The sequence below is a fragment of the Triturus cristatus genome, chromosome 10, assembly GCF_964204655.1.
Source record: "Triturus cristatus chromosome 10, aTriCri1.1, whole genome shotgun sequence".
In the NCBI taxonomy this organism is placed as follows: domain Eukaryota; kingdom Metazoa; phylum Chordata; class Amphibia; order Caudata; family Salamandridae; genus Triturus; species Triturus cristatus.
Genome location: NC_140593.1, coordinates 1,083,412,674 through 1,083,426,189, shown reverse-complemented (window position 1 = coordinate 1,083,426,189; position 13,516 = coordinate 1,083,412,674). Strand labels below are relative to the sequence as shown.

Genomic DNA, 13,516 nt, shown 5'->3' with positions numbered 1-13,516 from the left:
GCCCTGGCGGCGGCTCCGGGGCACACGGTGTGCGGGCCTGACGATCTGGCTGACTGGCCGACTGCGACGTGGCCTGGCGCTGCTGGCGGAGCCGGTAATCCTGCTGGCCTAGAGAGACGGGAGGCGTGGAGCCTGATCCATGCCCAGGCCCCTGACTGCCACAGGACACTGCGAGTTGGTAAACGTGGCGCTGGAGCGACTGGGTGCCCGTTGGGATTGCTGCCTGGCCGCGGTGAGCCCCCGATGGATGAGTAGCTGCTGCTGACCCACCGCCTGGGCGAGACGAAGGCTGGCCGGGCCTAGCCTGCCCGGGGACACGTGTTGGCCTTGCGGTCCAGTGCTGGCCGGGGCCCGGGGCCCACGAGGTGCCGGCTGCCCCCTTTTCCACGGTGCCGGGGTGTGTAGGGCCCAAAAGGCGGCATGGGGAAATCCGACGCCAAGCAGCGGAAGCTCTACTTTGAGAAACAGGCCTCCCGCGGCGCGGTGGCGGCTCCGCCATCGCCGCCGGTGGTCCCTGAAACGCAGCTGGACCCACCGCCGGAGGACGATGTCAGAAGTATGTTTCGAGATCTTAAAGGGTGCCTCAAGGAAATCGATGGTAAGCTAGACTCCATGGCCCAGCGGCTTGATGGCATATCTCATAAAGTCGACCAGCACGAGGAGAAGATCGCTGCGGCGGAGGCGCGTATTACCGACTGCGAGGAGAGCATTGGAGACACCCAGGAGCGGCTCCTTCGCATGGATAAGGTCCTGGAGGTGATTCGAGGGCGCAATGAGGATTTGGAGGCCCGCTCCCGCAGGAACAATGTTCGCATTATTGGCGTTGCAGAATCCACAAATACTGGTAACATGGAACAATTTATTGAAGGAATGTTCCGCGAACTGTTTGGTGCGGACCTGTCGGCCATGTTTCTGGTCGAGCGGGCGCACCGCACACTAGGGCCGCGGCCCGTGCCTGGGGCGCCGCCGAGGCCGATCCTGGCACGTGTTCTGAACTACCGGGACAGGGACACCATCCTGCGGTTGGCGCGTGAAAAAGGTGAGCTCCGATTCCAAAATATGGTAATCTCCTTATTTCCGGATTTTACACAGGCGGTGCAGGCCGCAAGGCGAGAATTTATACCGGCTAAAAAAATATTCCAGAAGGTGGGGACTAAATATGCCATGCTATACCCGGCCAAGCTACGGATACACCACAAAGGGAAGCCTATGTTATTTACGACCGCGGCGGATGCCCTCAGGTTCTCCAGGCAGGCGGAGCGCTCGCACCGCGGGCGAGAAGACGACCAGGGCGCTTCTCCGCGTGGCCAGTTGAGCGACACAGAGTGACATAGCGTGTTATCCCTTTGAGAGGTGAAGAGATGCTGGACAACGTAACTGTAAGATACATGGCCCGTAGCCGCGTATGGGAATCCAGGGGGCCCTTGAGGGCCGTGGGATGTGTCCCGAACCTGTGCGCACTGGCTTGACTTGTCGAGGCCCGCACCGCTAAGGCACTATGGAACGCTGCTGGGGGAGGTCTGTCGGGCCGCCGTACGCTGTGGCTCATTGTACTGTATTTATCGAAGGCAGCACTGTTCGGCCACCCTGTCGTCTTTTCGACGGGGGTGTGAGCCGGCGACCCCACGCCCTGTGGGATGATTCCCGAGACATTGCTATATGAAAGTTCCTGTTGGGTGGGGAGGTGGGGGGGGGTTCTTTCTCAACCTGTTTGGGGGGTTGGAGTGAGTGGGGGAGGGTTTTGGTTCTTGTTGGTTGTTGCTCACTCACTGCGATTTCTTAGTACACCACGAAATGGCGTCGCACCCGTACAGCAGGCTGATTGTATGATATTGCTCCTCCCGGGGACTGGGTGGCGGGGGGATCCCCGAGGGCCCCTGGTCTGTGGGACGCTGACATCCTTGCCACCGTATGGGACACACACATATAAACCTCCCTGACCGAGTTACGATGCCTAACATGGAATATCCGCGGTCTTAACGACCACCGCAAAATACGCCTGGCGCAGGCTTATCTGACACGCCACCTCGTTGACATATGTTTCATGCAGGAAACTCATTTGCCTCGGAGCGCTGGAGACAGGCTGCGAGGCGCTAGATGGGGCGAGGTGCACACTTCAGGCTGCTCCAGCTATTCCCGGGGTGTGGCCATTCTTATCCGTAGAGGCCTTCCCTGGCAAACGTTTAAGGTACATGCTGACACAGATGGGCGCTACATGATACTGAGTGGGAAATTATTTCACACGCCGCTGACGCTAGTTAACACTTATGGGCCCAACTCGGATGACCCTGGGTTCTTCCGTCACGTCTGGCACTTGACACAATCACTGGGTGGCGGAGATTGCTTGTGGGGAGGGGACTTCAACGCCGTGCTATCGCCAGACCTGGATAGGGAAGGGGCAGCCCGCACACATCACCCACAAGCTGCTGGCCTTCTACGAGGCCTAATGGCAGATTATAATTTACTGTATTCGTGGAGGGTATTGCATCCCGCGGTTAGGGAGGGCACATGTTTCACCCCGCACAAAGGAGCCTGGTCCCGCCTAGACTACTGGCTCTTGACCCCACAGGCACATACATGGGTGTCTTCAGTGGCTCACAAGGCGCGCACCCTCTCAGACCATTCCCCTGTCGAGCTGACTTTGAAAGTCCCCAAGCCATACATCACGCCCTTCACGTGGCGCCTGCCGCCACAGGCCCTGTCAGACCCGGTGTTTCGAGAGGACATTCACCAACACATACTAGACTACTTTGAACACAATGAGGGCTCCGTGACATCGTTAAGCACCCTGTGGGACGCATTTAAGGTGGTGATAAGGGGCCACTGCATTTCGGGACAGGCAGCAGTCCTAAAGACCTTAAGGGCTACGCTCGGTAAATTAGAAGAACGTCTGCACTCATTGGAGGAGCAGTACTGCTCGGACCCCTCGGCTGCTACGCTGGCAACAACACGCACCACGCTCACTGAATATCAAGCGGAGGCTGACAGGGAGCTCAAATTCCTGACGAAATATGCGACGGCCCGCCGGTATGGGGAGGGAGATCGCCCCGGCAAGACGCTGGCCCTCCTGCTGCGCTCGCAGCGGCCCTCGACATTTGTCCCCGCTATGATGACTGGGGGAGGTGAAGCCGTATATAGCCCTCCGGAAATACTAGATGCCTTCCGGACTTTCTACAAGGATCTGTACAGATCTCGGGCGGCCCACACTCAGGCGGAGCTGTCTGAATACTTCTATTCCATACAGCTTATATGGTTTAATGCACACCAGAAAGGTTATTTTGATCGCCCATTTGAAGCAGAGGATGTGCGGGAGGCCATAGGGTCATTGGCTGCTGGTAAGGCGCCGGGGGCGGACGGCCTTCCGGCGCAGTTCTACAAGGAATATGCGGATCTCCTGGCCCCCCGCCTGCTGGCGGTCTTTGCTGAGGCGGTTGAGAGGGGTGTGCTTCCGGGCTCCATGAGGGAGGCTGTCATCATCACCCTCCTGAAACCAGATAAAGATGCCCAGCAGTGCGACTCTTATATGCCGCTCTCATTAATCAACACGGACGCCAAGATATTTGCGAAAATGCTTGCAACTCGCCTGCAGCCGGTGTTACCCCTGATGATCCGCCCGGACCAGTCGGGCTTTATACCGGGCCGCTCAACGTCCCATAACCTCCGCACCCTCTTCGGAGTACTGCACTATTTGGCCCCGCATGTTAAGGCAGCGGCTGTGCTACTGGACGCCACCAAAGCGTTTGACTCCCTGGAATGGGGATTCTTGTTCCCTTTGCTGCAGCGCATGGGGGTAAGTGAGGCCTTTATCGGTTACATACGACTACTTTATACAGACATTACTGCAAGGGTAAGGGTCAATGGGTTGATCTCTGAGCCTTTTGCCATTCGGAGAGGCACGAGACAGGGCTGCCCCCTGTCACCTCTGCTGTTTGCCATTGCCACGGAACCTCTGGCTGCCCGTATTAGACAACATCACGCGGCCAGGGGCATTGGCTTCTCGTCGAGGGCGCTGACCATATCGCTATATGCTGATGATGTTACACTGTATGTTTCTGATCCTCAGGTCAACCTCTCCGCTCTGACACAAGAGCTACTGGACTATGGACGGCTGTCAGGTGTCACTATCAATTGGGAGAAATCAGTCATTCTGCCCTTGACCACCGGGACTCCCCGCTTTACCCCGGATTGCCCGCTGAAATGGGCGACTGGGCCGGTGCGATACCTGGGGATCTGGGTGAGCACAGATATGCAGCAGATCTGGACAGAAAACTATGGGCGGGTGACCGGCTGGGTGGAGGAGAGAGTTGGCCGCTGGAAACATTTGCCCCTCTCGCTGGCTGGCCGGATTGCTGTGGCGAAAATGGTGATCCTGCCTAAACTCCTTTACTTATTTGCGAATATCCCGCTGCCCCTTACCGCACACTTTCTGCGACGACTGCGATCATTGATGGTGGAGTTGGCGTGGGGGATAAAGCAGCCGAGGGTTTCCTGGGAGACCCTCACTCTCCCACAAAGGCAGGGTGGCCTGGCTGCGCCAGACTTCTCCTTATATGCATACTGTGCACAGGCACAGTTCTTGCACTACTGGGCGCACCCCACACCGTTTCAGCCGCACGTGGCGTTCGAGACCGACAGGGCGGCACCGCTGCCGCTGGCGGTTGCCCTATACGCGCCGCACGCCCGACGGTGCACAGATGTCGACCCGGTGCACGCGCTCAGGTGGGCCTGGAATGGTTTGCGAAGCAGGGCCGGCTTAGATGTGCTTTATACCCGCTCGGTGCCCCTACGTGGGAACCCGATGTGGCCGTCGCTGCAGACTATGCGAACCGGGGGGCGAGCCGCGGAGCTGGGCCTCCACACTGGAGGCGATCTGTTTCCGAGCGACGCCTTCCTAACGATGGAGCAGATGTGTGGATCGGAGACACCGACGCTACTAGACACGCTTCTGTATTACCAGCTCCGCAACTCAAGTCGTAGGTTGTTCCCCACTTTCCCGGCGCCACCGCCGGATCTGCTTGCTCTGGAGAATGTGTTGTCCGTGGATTCTGGCCGCAAGCTGGTCTCCAGACTGTATGTGCGAATGCAGGCTAACCACCCCGTGTTGCTTCCGGCGGCGCGGGGCGTGTGGGAGGCGGAATTGGGAGCTGAAATTTCTGATGTACACTGGGATCTGTGCTGTCGTCAGCTTGAGCTTCTATCCCCCAACTACAGGCTGCGCCTGATCCACTTCAAGTACATACACATGCTTTACCGCACACCAAGACGGTTGCACCGCATGGGTCTAAGGGATACCGATGAATGCTGGCGCTGTCATGCACCGGGGGCCACCTTTATGCATATGGCGTGGGGCTGTACTGAAATAGCGTTGTTCTGGACAAGGGTGCTGGAGATAATATGCACTATCACGGGCCTACTGATTCCCTGCACTCCCCAGGTTGCACTACTGGGGATTTTACACATGATTAAGCCCAAACACCGGAAACTGCCAGCAATACTATTATTATTGGCCAAGAGACAGGTTGCTATACACTGGGGGGCGGGCACATCACCTCACATTAAGGTATGGATTCAAAGCGCTGTTTACTGCCAAACCCAGTTGGCCCTGTACTGGGAGCTTATGCCGGCGCGGTCCAGACCCAGAGACATCTGGGAGCCCTTCATACACTGGCTGGAGCAAACCCCGCTACAAATGCTATAACACGTTGCTTTCCCCTCGGATGGGGGGGAATCGTTAATATTTGCTGCTACTCGTGGGGCGGGTTGGTGGCTGTCGAGGTGGGATACCTAGATGGGCAGATGAGGCAGATAGCCGGTTGGTTGAAGCGTGGATTGTCATGTGAGGCTGCCTTGATATCCTGTACATTACGCACCCTGTGCCTTGTTGGGGGGGGGAGCTTGTCGCCATTGTCCGCGATGCGTACATAGCAGTGTGAAGCAATGTTTTAAGTTTGTTATTGAAAATGTCAATAAAAAGAATTTAAAAAAAAAAATAAAAGTATGTGGAAAACTGGAACATGTAAAAATCAGAGTGGAGAAGAAATACATGTTGTAAAAGGGAGATGAAAATCTAAAGCAATCAACTAAAAAGGTGGGAAGCAAGACAAGCAAAGAAATGCAATTTGGAGGATCAAAAAGGGAAATGAAAAAAGAAAGTAGAGAAAAATATACATTAAGTTATCAAATTAACTGTTTTCACATGTGCTCTTTGTACTCTCATGGTGACAGATTAGTCCTGCATCTTGAGTGTTCAAGTTTACCTTCACAAAAATCTCAGGCCAGTTCTCATCCTCTTCGTACGCAGCCATCAACAGATTGCAGGCTAGCACTGACACAAGACTGTTCCCCTTTGCCTTGAAGTTAATGGACGCATCTCTACGAAGGAGGCTGCAAAGTGCCTGCAAAATACAATGGATATTATGCTCAGCACTCTCAGGACAGAGACTTAGCAATGCTAAGAGAAGGAATGCAAGACCTGCATGCCCTGATATGGTATTATTTTCAGGGTTTACTAGATCCAAAAATATTATGACTCACAGTTTTGCATCTTCAGCATTTAGGGCCATTTTACTTTGTTCTCATAACCAAACAAATATTAGCTGTAACAAAAACTTTATTAAAAGCTCACAGATTTACAGCAACTGGGGGCTTTCAATTAAAAGAGGTAAGAACAACAAATAGAAAGGCGGTGGATAGCTGTATATCAGGTGTTTGCATAAAGGAAAAGGAATGTTGGCCCATTTGTCTTCTTTATCAAAACATGACCTACCTAATATCGCAATCCTTCTTGCACTGGCCAAGTGATTCATTGAAACAAGAAGACTGTATGTAACTTAACAAGTCAAATATATCTAGCAATCGTTATTTAAATGCAATCAACAAAACAATTATAAAAACTCTGGTAGAGATGGCCCTAAAAAAGGAACCGAAGGTCTACTCATTTCCTCTCACCCATGTGCACTACTGTAACTTCATTCCAGAAACACAGGGAGAAAACCTAGCTAACTGAAGGGCTGAATTTAAGTGTTTTGCCTGAATGGTAAAGATGAAGTCAATTGAGCCATGTACGAGGGACTACGCTTCATAAAAGACAGACATGTTGGGGTATGGTCAAACAAGACAGAGATAAATGTTTATCTAAGATTCCAATGGCAATTAAAAAAAAGTTACTCTTGCAAGTTTGCCAAAACCTGTGAGGGAACCAATTGTTTCATTTATACGTCACTCAATGAAAATAGAGAGTGGATGGACATGTAAGGTGCACTGGGAGACTGAACTGCGGAGAAATACAGAGAGTAGGAGGATGTAAAGATGAGAACATTTCAAGTATTTGAGTGTGTGCAATACAACAAAACATAATACAAGGCCTAGAACAATTGGGACGACACACTTCAGGAGCTTCCTAAATATGTTCTGGAAAAATCTGGGAAACGGTGGAGACAATGTGGGTATGAGGGCACCCCTTTCAGATTTGGTTGTCAATTTCTATATTAATGGTGGGTTAAAAGGAAGAAAGCATAATAAAAGAAATCCTGAGTCTATGCAGAGTGGCTTGAAGAATTGATTATTTTTGCTACGTACAAAATGACAGTATAAAGATAATCTGCCAATATTTAGAAAGCTTTGAGGTCACTTTCTTGACTATTGCGATGCTACACCCAAGAAGAAAGACTTGAAGCAATAGTACCTTCCTGCTCCTTGGTCAGCATGCGCTGATTAACAAACTGCTTAATGTCCCTTCATGATTCCTATCCATATACACATACCTTTAGTTAATACTTGCGACATGTGCACGCCGTGCACCCTCAAAAATCAAACCAGAGGAGATTGAAAACATAAGACTCACAATATTTTGCGACTGTTTTACCATGCCGACGGTTATGTTTTGTGATGATGTGGGATAGGGGGTTGTCCTCTCATATAGGGCAGTTGTAAGAAATTAGATTATTAATTGGAGTAGGTGACTACCCACCTCAGGGATTAATCACAACCCTTGCCAAGGTGAACCCCTAAAGTCAGCAAATAAAACTGAGCTCGAACTCCTGGCAGCAATGGAACAAGGCAGACAGGTTTATCTTAGTGGCAATTTGTAAAGTTTTTATGCAGTACCAAAATGGTAACAAAAGTCAAAATCCCCAAAAAACGAGTTAGAAAAATAGATTAAAATTCAATAAACAAAATGTCAGTCAGTTTTGAGTAACAATAGCACCAAGAAGCATAAAGTGCTATTGATAGTCAATAGTTGTGGTAGACCGGGACATATGCACAATTTAATGCTGCCTGAGATGAAGCGTAGGTCAGATACACCAACAAGGTTCACCCTGATCCAAGATTTTGCCCTCTGACTTAGGGCCAGATTTACATCTTGGCAATAAGAATACTCCGTTGCAATGACAACAGAGTATCCTTACTGCCAAGATAACGATTCGACTGCTAGGTTTATATCTGGGCGGACTATTGGTGTAATCAGGTGGACACTACTTAGTTTCCGCCATGGTTACAACCCTCTGACGGCCAAATGGAGCAAGGGCCATTTAGATGGGCGGACATACAAATCAGTTTTCAATGCCCATCAGCGCCATGAACACTTTGGCAGTAAGGGGCAGTGGAAACAGCTCGATGCTGCCCCAGCCATGGATGAAATTTCCAATGGTGAGGGGATCATTTTTTTTTATTTTCAAAAAGAAAATCCAATTTTTCGAATTTTCTTTTTGAAGAAAAAAAAATTACATTTGCCGGACGGCTCTATCCTGTTGACAGAGACGTGCATCAAACTTAAATAAGCATTGACAGGAACCAACGTGACAGCGGTTCCTGCCAAGGCTTTAGAAATAACCGCCAGCCTGGTGGTCGTTTCTTAATTTGGCCTGGAAGACGGTAAGTACTCCGTCAAGCCAACCAAGAATACTTTTTCCACCAAACTTTGAATCTGGCCCTTAGTACTTTAAGTCCCAGTACATTTCTAAAGTCCCTCAGGATGTCAGAGGAGGCCCTCAAACTCAGAGGATGTAAGGCAAAGGCCAACAGCAGGACCTAACCCAGGTCCAGTTGCCACTGGTCAGCTGTGCAGTTGCAAGAAAGGCCCCTTGCAGCTTGCAGTATCCCTGTAGCTTTAACAGGAGGTAACCTTATTACTCTTAGAGTCGACTTGTTATTTACAAGAGGGACAAGACCAGTTCTTCAGTGCTCTTTTTAGGTTAAAGTCAGAAAGTCCAGTACTCTTCTGTTCTTGCTCAGGTCCTGGAGTGTTATGAAAGGGGGAGATGCCACATTTATGCCTGACATTTAGGAGAAAAACTCTTGGGCATGTATTACCCAATAGGGTAAAAGTTCCCACGCCTAACCTCATTCACTCAAGAGTTTGCCATGATTTAGGTTTTTGCATGACAGATTTGAACATCCATAAATACAAAGTTTAGTCTAGTGGACAGAGAGTAAGTAAACTCAAACAATTTTAAAGCGGAAATCAGTTCAAATATCTAAAGCGTTAAGTAGTTAGCACATTCTGCCAATTTGTTTTTGTCTCAGAGCTATGGCAAAAGGTGTACAAATGAAAACAAATGGATAGTATGGTCCTTTTATAGACCAGAGGTGATGGGCCAGATAACTTCAACATATACAAACAGCAAAGCAGAATGGTCTAGCAAGAAGAGAGGTTAAAAGTCAGCAGGACGTTCTCCAACGCATGCACCATCATCTACACACTGTCTATGTCATGACAATATGAAGGCTTCTGAATGATGATGTATGCGCATGCATACATCATGACATAGTGGACACCTTGGTTTTTTCATGTACTCTTCCAACATGGTGGACTGTAGAGTGGGTGTTATGTGATAAATTTAAAACATAAAAACGCCCCTTTGTTCCTTCTAAGGGAGAAATGGAGGAGTGCATTGGGGAATTATGTCAACGCTGCCAAGTGGTTGCAGCTGGTGATAGCACCCGAAGGGGGGACAGGTTGTGTTAAAAAAATTTAAAGGCAGGGAGAGCAATGGAATAGCGGTGGGTGGGACAGGGAGCAACACGGAGAAAGAGTGGGTCTGGGAAGGGAGCCCCACATGAAGGGGTGACCAAGACAACACCTCCACTCCCATGAGGAGTTAGAAGAAAAGGTCAAAAGTAGCTCTCTGAATACAAGTAGTGGATGGAGACAAGTCATCCAAACAGAACACAGTAAAGAAAAAATGGTCCAGTTGGAAACAAATAAAGAAAAGGGAGGAAAGCCAATAAGAAATGAGAGAGACAATAAAGCCACCCAATAAAGAGCAAAGGGCTGACCCAAATACCACAATATGTATATATTTTACTGTAATAGGGCCAATAGGTCTTCAACAACAGACAGTTACAACGGTCTGAAGCCGAGACACAATAAAGAAAGAAAGCTCATTCCACCATCATCAAAATCAGGTAAGTATATCTCAAGTTAGAAAATGTTTACAGTTTTCAAAAGTCAACACTTTTTTCAATTTCTAAAGCAGTAATATTATCCTATGGAGGAAAGGCATATACTACATACAGGTCATTTACATCGATTTACAGGACCAATCTTCCGGGCTTAAGGTAAGTATGGGGCAGGGTCCAAGGCAGCACCAACTGGCTACCTCGGACAGACAGGTGCAGAGGTGTAATGCAGTGCTTGGTGCCCCGTTGAAGTCAATGGGGATCGGTCAAAACAGGCTACAAGCTGGGACTGAGGGACCAGACTGGCTGAACCAACAAGGGGGCTCAAGTTTCACGGTGCTTGGGACACCTTTGGTTTTCTTCAGCTCAAGCCGGGGCGGCTGGATGCAGAGGTGGCTGGAGGCCTTTGGTCCGTGCACTCGGGCCAGATTTCGGTGGAGCGCGTGAGGCATTGCAGTCCCTCTCACTCCCTCTTGTGCCTGGTGCTTCTTTCCCCTCTAGCACGAACTCGACCTGGAGGTATTGGAGCGCTTACCACTATTGTTTTCACGGGCGATTAGATGATTTACTCAATTCATATGTTTTTGTGCGATGCCGAGACATGAACCTGGCTGCCCGAGCAATTTACCAGCACTTGGTGCTTTCTAAGGAACTGAGCCACCTAGCCTGTACCAGGTCATGATATACGCCACTGAGCATTTACGTTTTTTTTTTTGTAATCTGTGTCTGCCGCGGTTTAGAACACCTTTTTGGGGGGATGGTTGTGATTAATGCTTGAGCTTCTGACCTTAACTGGGGGAGGTGTTCAGAATGCATCAGAATAAACAGTTTCAGAAGATTTTGCTGGATTTTTATATCGCTGGGTGTTCTCATCTAGCTTTACACAAAAAACGAGCCACCCTACTGCTTGGTTTTAAGTGTTCGTGAGAGTCTGTTCTGCAGCCCTGTGCTAGACAAACACAGCCCTGGCTCTGCCGTCTAACGAAAACGCAGGATCAGATTCCTGCCGAGCATTCTGGGTTAGTAAAGCATGACGGAGCACAGTGGTTAGGGCTGTGCTTTTCTTATGCAAGTAAAAACAATCACAAGCCTCCAACTCGCCTTCCAGCGGGGTCCCAAGTCGAGAGAGAGGATGCATGTCCGGCAAATAGCAACTGAGTAAATGTAGAACCTGGTTCACATAGCGCGTTGTATTGCAGTTTTACCTTTTCTAAACACTCCAAACAACAGGTGTGAGGGGTAACAAATTTAACTGTGCTCAATTTATCGACCTTGGAAGAATGAGCGGCATGTCGTAATTTGTGTACCTCTCCAGTGGTTCACAACAGTTATCAGTGGTGAGTGTTTAAATTGTTGAGCCGTATTGTTGGCTGCTTTTGAATAATTTTACTTTTAAATAATCTGTACCATCCCAATTTTTATTCATATTTGGCAAACTTCTCCAAATTGGTTTGCAGCCTCTTATTGACTTATTCTCATGTAATGAAAGGTGTGTAGAGTTCACAATCACTGAGCAGTTAACCTTTCCACTCATCAGAGACAGCACTCATCCCATTGACATATCTCCGCTGGTTACGACAAATTAGAGAAACGTCAAATCTTCATTTTTGCACATAAAGTACGTACCAAGTGCTTCCTGGGATTTGGCGTTTTTTCAAGTTTTTGATCAAAATTAGCGACGATACACAAAGATGGATTTATAGGGTTACCAAAACACTGTGTTTCTCCCAGTTACATTGTTCCGAGCCCCAGGTTTCATTTATCAAATGTCTGCATTCTAAGGGTTGTAGCTTCCTTGGACCTAACACAAGTGAAAATGGTGATCAAGGAACAGAAAGCCCAGAACTGGGAAAGTTCAGTCCCAAGGAGTCATCTGGTAATCCCAAGTACACCGGGTTTGACCCTCCCTCATCATGGTCCTCACAAATGATGACTACTGCTGAGTAATCAGGGCGTTACTCCCTCTTCCTCCATTCCTCACTGTCCTCACTAATGACAATGTGGCCGGAGGGCTCAACTTCCCCCAGTTCCACGTGTGAATAGCTCATCTAGTATTTTCTTTGATTTTGGAACCAGTAGTCCTGATTCTCCCATTATAAAATCAAGACTACAAATCCCAGAATGAAAAGAGGAAAGCCCTGAAGTGGTTAAGCTGCTCACAGAAGCATCTGGGAAACTTTGGAGATCGGGATAGCAGGCAGAAAGTGGGTGTCTAGGGACCCTACACAGAGCAAAGCAGTGCTTAATTTCTAAAAAACAGTAAGTGCCAAGGCCCTTTTTGGAAGGCCACTGAAACTTGCAACACACTTTGCCGCTGCCAGCGCAGCCAATAGAAATACCAACACAACTACTAACCATCACACAGCTACAAGTGTGACAATGCAGACTATTTCAGGCCCCCAAAGCTATAAGAAAGGCTTGGGCAGAAGATATATATATTTTTTTTTAATGTATACTGAGTGAGTAAACACCATGTTGGTGTGCCGCACTTAGAATTAGACTCTCATAAGTGCTGCCATTGAGACTTAAGTGCTGGTGCTGAACACTTTCAACCACCGCCTCAGCTCAAGGCCTGTACCAAGTAATGCAAGCGTATTTCTGATAAATTTTAATACAGTTCAGAGCACAAAATCACAATTACAGTTCAAGATAAAGATATGTTTGTTCAAGTGAAGTACAAGCCACTCTAGAGTGCAGCTTCCCAAATGGAAGTTGCAGCACACGCGTCCCAGTTAAAACAAGGGCAATGGAACTAAAGACTTCTGCTGCATTTTCCTCATAATTATGGATTTGCTGCATGTGACCCAAAATCCATCATCTGCTGCACATCTGCAGAATTTAACAAAAAAACATTTCTACCTCAAAGTGATCAAAAGTTACTAAAATATGCCGACACGTGTTACTGTGCACGGGAAGGCCCTCTGTAAAGGTTGACTGGTCGTCTTTCAGTGCTTATTGCTGTATTTTGGTGCTAAATCGGTACTAATTAGGTGAAATCCATTCCCAGACAGTGTTAACGTGTAAAAATGATGAATTAATACTTATTCTCTCTCTCTCGCTTCCTCTAACTCTCTCTTTCTTTTTATAAATATATTTTTATCTCCTTTAACTCTCT

At 48.8% G+C, this 13,516-nt stretch overlaps 1 protein-coding gene across 1 annotated transcript in view; it reads right to left on the bottom strand.

The window, feature by feature from the left end:
* The window catches only part of INTS1 (integrator complex subunit 1), a 625,364-nt gene that overhangs the window by 526,501 nt on the left and 85,347 nt on the right, over nt 1-13,516 (bottom strand). The window contains exon 5 of the mRNA XM_085629257.1: nt 6,258-6,395. Coding sequence (XP_085485383.1) covers nt 6,258-6,395 — 138 coding nt within the window. The remainder of the gene's footprint in view (nt 1-6,257; nt 6,396-13,516) is intronic.